The sequence below is a fragment of the Stigmatopora argus genome, chromosome 20, assembly GCF_051989625.1.
Source record: "Stigmatopora argus isolate UIUO_Sarg chromosome 20, RoL_Sarg_1.0, whole genome shotgun sequence".
Lineage (NCBI taxonomy): Eukaryota > Metazoa > Chordata > Actinopteri > Syngnathiformes > Syngnathidae > Stigmatopora > Stigmatopora argus.
Genome location: NC_135406.1, coordinates 11,619,591 through 11,632,314, shown reverse-complemented (window position 1 = coordinate 11,632,314; position 12,724 = coordinate 11,619,591). Strand labels below are relative to the sequence as shown.

Below are 12,724 nucleotides of genomic sequence, written 5' to 3'. Positions count from 1 at the left end.
CTTACTACACATTTTGTTAGTAATGTATATATATAGTTGTTAGTAATATATATATATATATATATATATATATATATATATATATATATATATATATATATATATATATATATATATATATATATATATATATTTATGAATATTATATCTAAAATAGTCCGGCCCACATGAAATCGAGTTGACGTTAATGCACCCTTGGGCTTTTTGTATAAAGTTTCCTTGCAGTGATTTTTAACGTCCACCAGGTGTCAGTATTCCGCGAAGCAGTGGGTCACTGTATGGAAACGACAAGTAATGCTCACAAACCCATCACTAGTAGTGAGTCAATACAATCATTACGGTATACATAAAGAGTTTTAATTAAAAACACAAAAGGCAAACTGAAAACCTGAGCCCAAAATAAAAAAATACACCCCAAAAAATTAAAATAAACAAAAAGCCGCAGGACGCAGTAAGTCATGGGTTGACAACACATGGAAAACAGGTGGGTGACACACAGGGGAGGCGACCACAGCTGAAAGCAATGTACAATCACAACGATAAGTTTCAAGCCATCAATATTTTTTTCATACTAATGATTATACATAAGAATATTGAGTATTTTCTGTTTGTTCAACATTAACATAAAATAAAAAAAACAATTCACATTTGACTTCATATACCGACTGCCAGGTCTATTTACATAAAAAATCAAATCAGTTTGGATAAATATAAAATGGAAAACTACTCCAAAATGAACCCAAAGTCAGTTCTTATAGTTAAAAAAGGGAAATAATGTTGTTTACAAAGCTAATAGAAAATTTTGAAGATTAAATGAAATAAAACAACATTTGACTTGTTTTTCTCTTTTTCAAACAGACACAAATTCACAGCAGACTAATTTTATCAACATGATTCAAAAATGACACAAGTTCTCGTCATTTTTGCCAATTAATAGATACCATACACACACACACACCTTTGTGTCTTTTAAGTCTTATGAATAAATCATTGACAACAAACTTTGTATTATTAAGTATTTTTAACCAATGTGTTGAACCACAAATTGAGCAAAGAAAGGGCTTTTCACCACTGCGGGTTGTTAAGTCTTCTTTTCAGGTTTTTCAATTGAGCAGGAAGACATTGTTCTCCAGTGTGGGTTAATAAGTGTTCTTTTAAGCTTCTCCTTTGGGAAAATGTTCGACGACAAACTGAGCAGGAAATTGTTTTTTCACCAGTGTGGGTTCTTTTGTGGGTTTTTATTGTTCCCTTATCTGTAAATGTTTTACCACAAACTGAACACGAAAATGTTTTTTTCACCAGGGTGGATTCTTGTGTTTTTGGAAATCTTGCTTTTGAGAAAAGGCTTTACCGCAAACTGCACACGAGAATGGCTTTTAACATGTGGGTTCTTGCATGAATAGTTAAGTGTCCCTTCCGTGTGAATCTTTGACCACAAACTGAACACGAAAATGGTTTTTCACCGGTGTGGGTTCTTGTGTGCCTTTTTAAGGTTCCCTTCTCTGTAAATCTTTGACCACAAACTGAACACGAAAATGGTTTTTCACCAGTGTGGGTTCTTGTGTGCCTTTTTAAGGTTCCATTCTCTGTAAATCTTTGACCACAAACTGAGCACGAAAATGGTTTTTCCCCAGTGTGTGTTCTTGTGTGTATTTTTAAGTGATGCTGTTGAGAAAAGGCTTTACCGCAAACTGAACACGAAAATGGTTTTTCACCAGTGTGGGTTCTTGTGTGCGTTTTTAAGTGTCCCTTCTCTGTAAATCTTTGACCACAAACTGAACATGAAAATGGTTTTTCACCTGTGTGTGTTCTTGTGTGCGCTTTTAAGTGTGCCTGTTGAGAAAAGGCTTTACCGCAAACTGAACATGAAAATGGTTTTTCACCAGTGTGGGTTCTTGTGTGCGTTTTTAAGTGTCCCTTCTCTGTAAATCTTTGACCACAAACTGAACACGAAAATTGTTTTCCATCAGTGTGTGTTCTTGCATGAATATTTAAGTTTCTCTTGTGTGTAAATGTTTTACCACAAACTGTACATGATAAGGGTTTCTCCCAAGTGTGGCTCCTCATGTGAGTTTTCAAAGTAGACTTTTTCCCAAAGGTTTTTCCACACTGAGAGCATTTCCAGAGTTTGCCGTCCTTAAGACCTTCATTGTCATAAAGCAAGTCTTCGCTTTCTGATAACGGAGCAATTAAATTGTCTGCTTGCCCTTCTGCTGAGCTGCCGTTGGGAGTCTCCGCCCCTCTGTCGGCCACGCCCAGATCATCTTCACTCTTGAAAGGCTCACCAGTTGACACAGTGACATCTTCCTCCTTTTTGATTTGCTGTTGAGGGAACTCTGGCTCCTCCTCTTTAATTTGGGGTAACTTTAAGGTGTGTGCAGGCTCCGCCCCTCTGCTGGTCACGTGCAGATCCTCTTCCCTCTTCAGGTTTTCACCAAGTGACCAGGTGACATCATCTTCCTCCTTCTTGATTGGAAGTCGCTCGTCTCTCATTTGTTGTTGAGGGAACTCTGGCTCCTCCTCTTTGATTTGGGTGAGTTCAAGTTCCTTTTTAAGGCCAACAGACTCTTTCCCATCAGGACCAAGATATTCTCTGAAACCTGCAAAGACACGAAAATAAATGATATGTTTCATAATCTGTCTATCCAAAAGAAGTCCTTTAGGTTAGACTGGGAATATAAAGTCTTATACTTATATCGGCGGTGGTTAGGCTCGTAACATGACATTAACTTGAAATGTAACTGAAATCAACTCAAATGACTATACACACCCACACATATTTGACCACCATCTCAATAAGCTCGTATCTCCAATTTGTTTCATTTCTCAAGGAAAAAAATTGCTCCGAATTTAGCTCGTATCTCAAATTTCCCGTAAAATGGGACACCCGTATGTCAACGTATTCCTGTAATATGCTGGCTGCCACAGCAAATGTTTAATTAACAAGGAATAATTATAGCACTCGCGGGTGACCCGCATTGTAATCAACAGTTTGAGGAAAACAGAGTTCACCTTCAAAATTAAAGTACAATTAAGAGCACACCTACACATTTCAATGTATAAAAATGTGTTGTTTTATTAAACCCAAAGGATTCTTTAATCTCATCTCATTTTCTGAACAGCTTTATCCTCATCACAGTCGTGTGGGGGGGGGGGGGAGCTGGAGCCTATCCCAGCTGACTTTGGGCCAGAGGGGGGGGGGGCACCCTGAATTGTTGGCCAGCCAATCGCAGGGCACAACAAGACAGACAACCATTCACACTCACACTCATACCTAGGAGCAATTTAGAGTGTCCAATCAGCCTACCATGTCTTTAGAATGTGGGAGGAAGCCGGAGTACCCGGAGAAAACCCACACGCGTCAAAATAAAAAGGTAAAAAAATTGAAAAAAAGCCTTTCTATAAAAGGTCATTTTAAAAGAAACTAATGCTTTACTATACATGGTCTTTTTTATTATTAAAAAAAGCCTTACTATGCAAAGTCTATGCATGTCTTTGGAGTGTGGGAGGAAACCGGTGTACCTGGAGGAAACCCACGCAGGCCTGGGGAGAACATGAAAACTCCACAAAGTTGGACTTGACCTGGATTTGAACCCAGGACCCCAGAGCTGTGAAGCCGGCGCGCTAACCACTCGCTCCTCTGGGCCGCTTTTCACATTTTTAAGAACTTAAAATAAAATAAAAATCTTCAGTGTTGAGTAATAGTAGCAAGCGGAAGACATGGGAGTTGCTTCCGCTTGAAAAATAATTTAAAAAAATAAAAAACATTTACCCCATAAAAAATCCGCAATGTAGTGAAATGCTGAGGGATTACTGTACTTGAATTTGCAATTGCATTGCACAGATATAGCACTTCTACAATTAGCATTAAGCCTTAATGGTTTAGAAAATATATAGATATAAAAATGGACCCACCTTCTAGTCTGTGAAGGACAACTTTTGCATGCATTATTTTGCAAAATGTCGAGTTTTCCTCGTGGAACTTTGCTGGTCTTTTCCCACACGTAAATTCTGATGGAAATGCCATTGATAGCTGCTAGCTAGGCTAAGTTAAAGAGGGCGCAAAGCTTCAAAGTTCTTCGACGACTTGAAGAGTTGTTCCTTTGATATATGCTAACCGACTGAGCTAAAGTAGCCTGCAAAGCTTCAACGAGGTCTTGAAAATGATTTTGGCTGATATTTAAGGTCTTAAAGGAGCTGAAGCTAGACACGACGGGGACCCATAGGTTAAGTTTGGTGGCGAAAATTGGGCATGCGCGGTGGCAGCGTCACTTCCTACGATGCATTAGGTTCATAAATGTAAGAGATTTGGACATAGGAAATAATTATTATTCAAATTTTCTGACATGTGGTTTGAGCAAAAAAATGTTTGCGCAGGTTTGAATTAAATTGAAAATTAAATTAAACATAAATCACTTGAAGATCGCGTCTCAAAAGGAGGCGTCGCAAAACGCGCATGCGCAGAAAAAAAATCGCCCTTGATAATGGTGCTGTTCTGTTTTGCCGATTGGCATCACGGGAGAGGTAGTTCTTGAAACGGTTTGAACTCGCAGGAATCAGTCTCTTATTTATGTACTGCTCTCTCGTGGTCAGGAGAAAATTTGTTTCATTCTAAATTCAGTATTCGTGGACACTGTACACAATATTTAAGACACTGTCAATCAAAAGTTATCGGAGAAGCACATTTTAAGAAATTATATCAGAAAAATAGCAATTTCTCAAAGGTGTCTTAAACCCAAAATGAAAAGTTTGTTTTTTCTTTTATTTACATTATTCCCTTAATCCGGACCAACCACTAGATTTAAATTATGTCTTGATTTTCCCATTTTTAACGAATATTTGCAATTTTTCCCTCCAATTTTGTTCTTTTGTGTTTTAGTTCAATAAGTATTTTGTAAAATGTAAAAATAACTATATAGAAATATTTTCAACAAATGGTTTTTCCCTTATTGAAAATAAAAGCTCAAATAAACATTGTTTTAGATCTATGAAAAATATTTAAGGCTTTATATCCAGTTCTTTAAATCCGATTTAATCTCTCTCTCTCTCGCTCTCTTGCTCTCTCCCGCTCGCTCCCGCTCCCTCTCTCCATCCCTCCCCTACTTTTGAGACGCAATCTTCAAGTTATTTATGTTTAATTTAATTTTCAATTTAATTAAAACCTGCGCAAACAATTATTGCTCAAACCACACGTCAGAAAATTTGAAGATTAATTATTTCCTATTTCCGACTCTCTTACATTTATAAATCGAAGGAAGTGACGCTGCCAGCGCGCATGCGCAGTTTTCGCCACCTAGCTTAACCTATGGGTCCCCGACGTGTCTAGCATAAGCTACTTTATGACCTTAAATATCAGCCAAAATCATTTTCAAGACCTCGTTGAAGCTTTGCGGCCTACTTTAGCTCAGCCGGTTAGCATATATCAAAGGAACAACTCTTCAAGTCGTCGAAGAACTTTGAAGCTTTGCGCCCTCTTTAACTTAGCCTAGCTAGCAGCTATCAATGGCGTCTCCATCAGAATTTACGTGTGGGAAAAGAGCAGCAAAGTTCCACGAGGAAAACTCGACATTTTGCAAAATAATCCATGCAAAAGTTGTCCTTCACAGAATAGAAGGTGGGTCCATTTTTATTTCTATATATTCCCTTCATCATTAAGGCTTAATGGTAATTGTAGAAGTGCTTTTTTGTGCGCTGCAATTGCATATTCAAGTACAGTAATCCCTCAGCATTTCACTACATCGCAGATTTTTCTGGGGAAAATGTTTATTTTTTAAATAATTTTTCAAGCGGAAGCAACTCCCATGTCTTCCGCTTGCTACTAGGACTCAGCACTGGAGATTTTTTTTAAATTCTAAATTCATAAAAATGTGAAAACCGGCCCAGAGGAGCGAGTGGTTAGCGCATCGGCCTCACAGCTCTCAGGTCCTAGGTTCAAATCCAGGTCAAGTCCACCTGTGTGGAGTTTGCATGTTCTTCCCAGGCCTGTGTGGGTTTCCTCCAGGTACTCCGGTTTTCCTCCCACACTCCAAAGACTTGCATAGTAAGGCTTTTTTTAATAATAAAAAAGACCATGTATAGTAAAGTATCAGTTTCTTTAAAAAATGACCATTTATAGAAAGTTTTTTTTTTTTTTAAATTACCTTTTTATTTTGACGCGTGTGGGTTTTCTCCAGGTACTCCGGCTTCCTCCCACATTGTAAAGACATGGTAGGCTGATTCGACACTAAATTGCTCCTAGGTATGAGTGTGAGTGTGAATGGTTGTCTGTCTTGTTGTGCCCTGCGATTGGCTGGCCAACAATTCAGGGTGCCCCCCCGCCTCTGGCCCAAAGTCAGCTGGGATAGGCTCCAGCACCCCCCCCCCCCCCCCACGACTCTGATGAGGATAAAGCTGTTCAGAAAATGAGATGAGATTAAAGAATCCTTTGGGTTTAATAAAACAACACATTTTTATACATTGAAATGTGTTGGTGTGCTCTTAATTGTACTTTAATTTTGAAGGTGAACTCTGTTTTCCTCAAACTGTTGATTACAATGCGGGTCACCCGCGAGTGCTATACTTATTCCTTGTTAATTAAACATTTGCTGTGGCAGCCAGCATATTACTGGAAAACGTTGACATACGGGTGTCCCATTTTACGGGAAATTTGAGATACGAGCTAAATTCAGAGCCATTTTTTTCCTTGAGAAATGAAACAAATTGGAGATACGAGCTTATTGAGATGGTGGTCAAATATGTGTGGGTGTGTATAGTCATTTGAGTTGATTTCAGTTAAATTTCAAGTTAATGTCATGTTACGAGCCTAACCACCGCCGATATAAGTATAAGACTTTACATTCCCAGTCTAACCTAAAGGACTTCTTTTGGATAGACAGATTATGAAACATCATTTATTTTCGTGTCTTTGCAGGTTTCAGAGAATATCTTGGTCCTGATGGGAAAGAGTCTGTTGGCCTTAAAAAGGAACTTGAGCTCCCCCAAATTAAAGAGGAGGAGCCAGAGTTCCCTCAACAACAAATGAGAGACGAGCGACTTCCAATAAAGAAGGAGGAACATGATGTCACCTGGTCACTTGGTGAAAACCTGAAGAGGGAAGAGGATCTGCGCGTGACCAGCAGAAGGGCGGAGCCTGCACACACCTTAAAGTTACCCCAAATTAAAGAGGAGGAGCCAGAGTTCCCTCAACAGCAAATCAAAAAGGAGGAAGAAGATGTCACTGTGTCAACTGGTGAGCCTTTCAAGAGTGAAGATGATCTGGGCGTGGCCGACAGAGGGGCGGAGACTCCGAACGGCAGCTCAGCAGAAGGGCAAGCAGACAATTTAATTGCTCCGTTATCAGATAGCGAAGACTTGCTTTATGACAATAAAGGTCTTAAGGACGGCAAACTCTGGAAATGCTCTCAGTGTGGAAAAACCTTTGGGAAAAAGTCTACTTTGAAAACTCACATGAGGAGCCACACTTGGGAGAAACCCTTATCATGTACAGTTTGTGGTAAAACATTTACACACAAGAGAAACTTAAATATTCATGCAAGAACACACACAGGTGACAAACCATTTTTGTGTTCAGTTTGTGGTAAACGATTTAAAGAAAAGGGAACCTTAAAAAGGCACACAAGAACCCACACTGGTGAAAAATCATTTGCGTGCTCAGTTTGTAGTCAAAGATTCACACAGAAGGGACACTTAAATAGTCATGCAAGAACCCACACTGGTGAAAAACCATTCTCGTGTTCACTTTGTGGTCAAACATTCACACGGAAGGATCACTTAATTAGTCATGCAAGAACACACACAGGTGACAAACCATTTTCATGCTCAGTTTGTGGTAAAATATTTACAGAGAAGGGAACCTTAATTATTCATGCAAGAACACACACTGGTGAAAAACCATTTTCGTGTTCAGTTTGTGGTAAAACATTTACAGAAAGGGGAACGTTAAAAGCCCACATAAGAACCCACACTGGTGAAAAACCATTTTCGTGTTCAGTTTGCGGTAAAGCCTTTTCTAAAAATGAATCCTTAAAAATCCACATAAGAACCCACACTGGTGAAAAAACATTTTCGTGTTCAGTTTGTGGTAAAACATTTACAGAAAGGGGAACGTTAAAAGCCCACATAAGAACCCACACTGGTGAAAAACCATTTTCGTGTTCAGTTTGCGGTAAAGCCTTTTCTAAAAATGAATCCTTAAAAATCCACATAAGAACCCACACTGGTGAAAAACAATTTTCGTGTTCAGTTTGTGGTCAAAGATTTACACACAAGCAAAACTTAAAAAGGCACACAAGAACCCACACTGGTGAAAAACCATTTTCGTGTTCAGTTTGTGGTCAAAAATTTACACACAAGCAAAACTTGAAAAGGCACACAAGAACCCACACTGGTGAAAAACCATTTTCGTGTTCAGTTTGTGGTCAAAGATTTACACACAAGCAAAACTTAAAAAGGCACACGAGAACACACTCGGGTGAAAAACCATTTTTGTGTTCAGTTTGTGGTAAAAGATTTACAGAGAAGGGAACCTTAAAAAGGCACACAAGAACCCACACTGGTGAAAAACCATTTTCGTGTTCAGTTTGTGGTAAAGCCTTTTCTCATGAGAAAGTTTTACAAATACACACAAGAACCCACACTGGTGAAAAACCATTTTCGTGTTCACTTTGCGGTAAAGCCTTTTCTCAAAAGCAACACTTAAAAACGCACACAAGAACCCACACTGGTGAAAAACCATTTTCGTGTTCAGTTTGTGGTCAAAGATTCACACGGAAGGTATTCTTAACTATTCATGCAAGAACACACACAGGTTAAAAGCCATTCTCGTGTGCAGTTTGCGGTAAAGCCTTTCTCAAAAGCAAGATTTCCAAAAACACAAGAATCCACGCTGGTCATCTTCGTGTTCAGTTTGTGGTAAAACATTTGCAGATAAGGGAACGATAAAAACCCACATATGAACCCACACTGGTGAAAAAACAATTTCCTGCTCAGTTTGTGGTCGAACATTTTCCCAAAGGAGAAGCTTAAAAGAACACTTATTAACCCACACTGGACAACAATGTCTTCCTGCTCAGTCTGTGGCCACAGATTCGCTACTAAAGCCCAATTAAAAAGCTACACAATTCAAAAACCTTTTCCAGGTGCAGTTAATTTTCCAACATTTTCACAGAAAGGAACCTGAAAAGAAGACTTAACAACCCGCAGTGGCGAAAAGCCCTTTCTTTGCTCAATTTGTGGTTCAACACATTGGTTAAAAATACTTATTAATTCATAATACTAAGTTTGTTGCCAAGGATTTATTCATAAGACTTAAAAGAAACAAACGTGTGTGTGTGTGTATGTTATCTATTAATTGGCAAAAATGACGAGAATCCCCGTGTCATTTTTGAATCATGTTGATATAATTTGTCTGCTGTGAATTTGTCTCTGTTTGAAAAAGAGAAAAACAAGTCAAATTTTGTTTTATTTCATTTAATCTTCAGAATTTTCTATTAGCTTTGTAAACTACATTCTTCATATATATATACATATACATACATACATACATACATACATACATACATGTATACATATATATATATACATATATACATATATACATATATATATATATATACATATATACATATATATATATATATATATATATATATATATATATACATATATACATACATATATATATACATACATATACATATATATATATATATATATATATATACATATACATATACATATACATATATACATATACAGTGGTACCTCGACATACGATCTTAATCCGTTCCGGGACTGAGATCGTATGATGAGATTCTCGTAACTCGAGCGGACGTTTCCCATTGAAATTAATGGGAAACACATTAATTCGTTCCAACTCTCTGAAAAAAACAGGATATTGGATTGGAAAAAATGTTTTATTTCTTCTAATTCGCCATCTATTAACAAAGTAACACATAACTAGTAGTTTAATAGTAATAAAATGTGTTTAATCTAACTAAAATTGGGCAGATTTCGCCGACGGGGGACAGAGATGTTTGGGGTTGTGGGGGGATCTTTTTTTTCCCCACGACAACGCACTCGTAAACGGAACAAACAAATTTAAATGAACTTGGATTAATATATACAGACACTCAAACATAAGTTTAATGTAACTTTACACAAAACTGAAATCTAATTTTGTTGTAATCTTTTGTTACCTTCGTTTTCCGGGTTGGCGGTTTGCCACGCCTCCACCCTCACGTTCGCTATCGATGGGCTGTTTGCTGTTGTACTACGTATTCCCTTCAAAATACAGACGCTCCCCTACTTACGAACGAGTTAGGTTCCGAGCGATTGTTCATAAGTTGAATTTGTTTGTAAGTTGATTCAGTGCTATATTTTGTATTATAATTTATGTTTAAGGCCTATATAAGTATATTGGTATAAGGTTTATATAAGTGCATTTGTATGTTTAAGGCTTGTATAAGTAACATGCATTGGTTTGTACTGAAAAAAACATTTAATAAAATGAAGAGAATATGTACAGTACTGTATATATATATATATATATATATATATATATAGAGAGAGAGAGAGAGAGATTTATGTATTAGAAACTGGCCGAAAGAAGCGATCTAACGACGAATGCACAGTTTTCTTCTTTTTTCATCATAAATGATGCGGTAGCACTGTATGGCATAATTCAATTGATTTGCAAACTTTGTGCAACGTTCAATATTTGGGTCCTGCTGCTCGATCTTTATGTTTATAAATGGTACTGACGGTCGAACGATTCAAGTTGTATATGTGCAACGCTAACCACTCTCACGCGCATCAAGCTTCGTTATTATTGCCACTCGTTTCAAATGAAATGGCTTGCCTCTTCCTTGCAACTCCCTCAATTGAAGCCTTTCGCTTTTTACCAACCATATTCAATAATGGATGCACAAGATATTTAATGATCCAAATGAAAAAGGTTCTTTGCGCACTGGAGATAAGTTCACGCACTTCCGCATTGCAACGAGGAAGGTAGATGCTGGGTGAGCTGAGCCCTCACAGCGCCAGGTGTATTAGCGGCGGAAAGAAGCACTACTCGGAAAAAAATACAAAATCGAACTTACAAACATTTTTCGACATAAACGCAATTTGCAGACATGTTTGTATGTACCGTTGTTCGTAAGTCGTATGTTCGTAAGTAGGGGAGCGTCTGTATTCCGAAAATGATTCACACAAATGTCCTCACAATAGAATAACCCACGACCACTTGCCAACGAGAAATAGTCTTGTAGTACATTTTAGCGATCGCTCCGCTGCTCATAAAGACCGGCTCGCAACTCCCTTGTTGAAATGGCTCTGGTTGCAACCGCTTTGAACGGCGCCTATGAGAGAGAGTTGCGACCAGAAATATTACAAAGAGGGAATTGCGAGCCAGTGCCGCTGATGTTCTTAGGAGCAGCGAACGAGAAGTAATATAATACTCCTCGTATTAGATAATAAAAATAACAGGAAATGCAACAGCTGAGCTTACCCACATATTGATTGTGGGTAATGAAGTTTCATTCTGAGAAAGAGTGCCATTGCCTATCGGCGTTGTGTGCACGAGTATACTTCATTACCCAGAAAGCCCTCTTTTTGCCCGCGCATGCGCGTTGTGCGTTTCCTGGTCGATGCGTAGGAGGAAAAACTCGTCTGAATTAATCGTTCAGTGCTCGTAGATATTGTTATACACAAAAGATATGCAAAAAAGCTTGGTCGCATCATGAAATTTTGATCGCATGTTGGGCGAATTATTCGATCGAAATTTCCGTCCTAAGACGAGAATTTTGTATGACGAGCGGTCGTGTGACGAGGTACCACTGTGTATATATATATATGTATATATATATATATATATACATATATATATATATATATACATATATATATATTTAAATCGGATTTAAAGAACTGAATGACAAGCCTTGCATTTTACATTTTTTATAGATCTAAAACAATGTTTATTTGAGCTTTTTTTCTTAGTAAGGGAATATGTATTTTAATCATTTCTTTTTCATTTCAAATGGAAACCAAATATTTTTTAAAGTTCAAAATTAAAGTGGTAAACAGAAAATATTTTTATATAGTTATTTTTACATTTTACAAAATACTTATTGTACTAAAACACAAAAAGAAAAGAATTGATGGAAAAATTGCAAAAATTCATTAAAAATGAGAAAATCAAGACATATAATTTACATCTATAGGTTGATCCCGGTTAAGGGAATAATATAAATAAAAGAAAAAAACAAACTTTTCCTTTTGGGTTTCTAAACATCTTTGAGAAATTGCTAATTTTCTGATATTATTTCTTTAAAATGCGCTTCTTTGATAACTTGTGATTTACAGAGTCTTAATTATTGTGTACAGTGTCTACAAATACTGAACTTAGAAAGAAACAAATTTTCTCCTGACCACGAGAGAGCGGTACGTAAATAAGAGACTGATCCTGCGTTTTCAAACCGTTTCAATAAAGAACTGCTTCTCCCATGATGCCAATCGGCGAAACAGCAACAGCTCCATTATCATGGACGATTCGTTCTGCGCATGCGCGTTTTGCGTCGCCTCCTTTTGAGACGCGATCTTCAAGTGATTTATGATTAATTTAATTTTCAATTTAATTCAAACCTGCGCAAACATTTTTGCTCCACATGTCAGTCCATTTGAAGAATATTTATTTCCCATGTCCGACTCTTTTGCATTTATAAGC

The 12,724-nt window shown here is 37.5% G+C and overlaps 2 protein-coding genes across 3 annotated transcripts in view; one reads left to right on the top strand and one right to left on the bottom strand.

The window, feature by feature from the left end:
- Nucleotides 1-335: 335 nt before the first annotated feature.
- Nucleotides 336-12,724, bottom strand: part of LOC144065539 (uncharacterized) — a 63,686-nt gene continuing 51,297 nt past the window's right edge. The window contains exons 1-2 of one of the 2 annotated variants that reach the window (XM_077588490.1): nucleotides 3,916-4,191; nucleotides 336-2,600 (exon numbers count right to left, since the gene is read on the bottom strand). In XM_077588490.1, coding sequence (XP_077444616.1) covers nucleotides 1,348-2,600; nucleotides 3,916-4,027 — 1,365 coding nt within the window. In that variant the 5' untranslated portion in view covers nucleotides 4,028-4,191 and the 3' untranslated portion in view covers nucleotides 336-1,347. Of the gene's footprint in view, nucleotides 2,601-3,915; nucleotides 4,192-12,724 lie in introns of those variants that run through there. The other variant, XM_077588491.1, reaches the window with a different exon arrangement.
- On the top strand, nucleotides 5,321-9,536 carry LOC144065534 (uncharacterized). Its single transcript, XM_077588480.1, has 2 exons — nucleotides 5,321-5,614; nucleotides 6,911-9,536. The coding sequence occupies exons 1-2, from the start codon at nucleotides 5,503-5,505 to the stop codon at nucleotides 8,809-8,811; spliced, it is 2,013 nt and encodes a 670-aa protein (XP_077444606.1). The 5' UTR covers nucleotides 5,321-5,502; the 3' UTR covers nucleotides 8,812-9,536.

Coding starts and splice junctions, on each gene's coding strand:
- LOC144065534 (XM_077588480.1), top strand. CDS start 5,503: ATGGCGTCTCCATCAGAATTTACGTGTGGGAAAAGAGCAGCAAAGTTC. Junction 5,615..6,910: donor TGTCCTTCACAGAATAGAAG/GTGGGTCCATTT, acceptor GTGTCTTTGCAG/GTTTCAGAGAATATCTTGGT.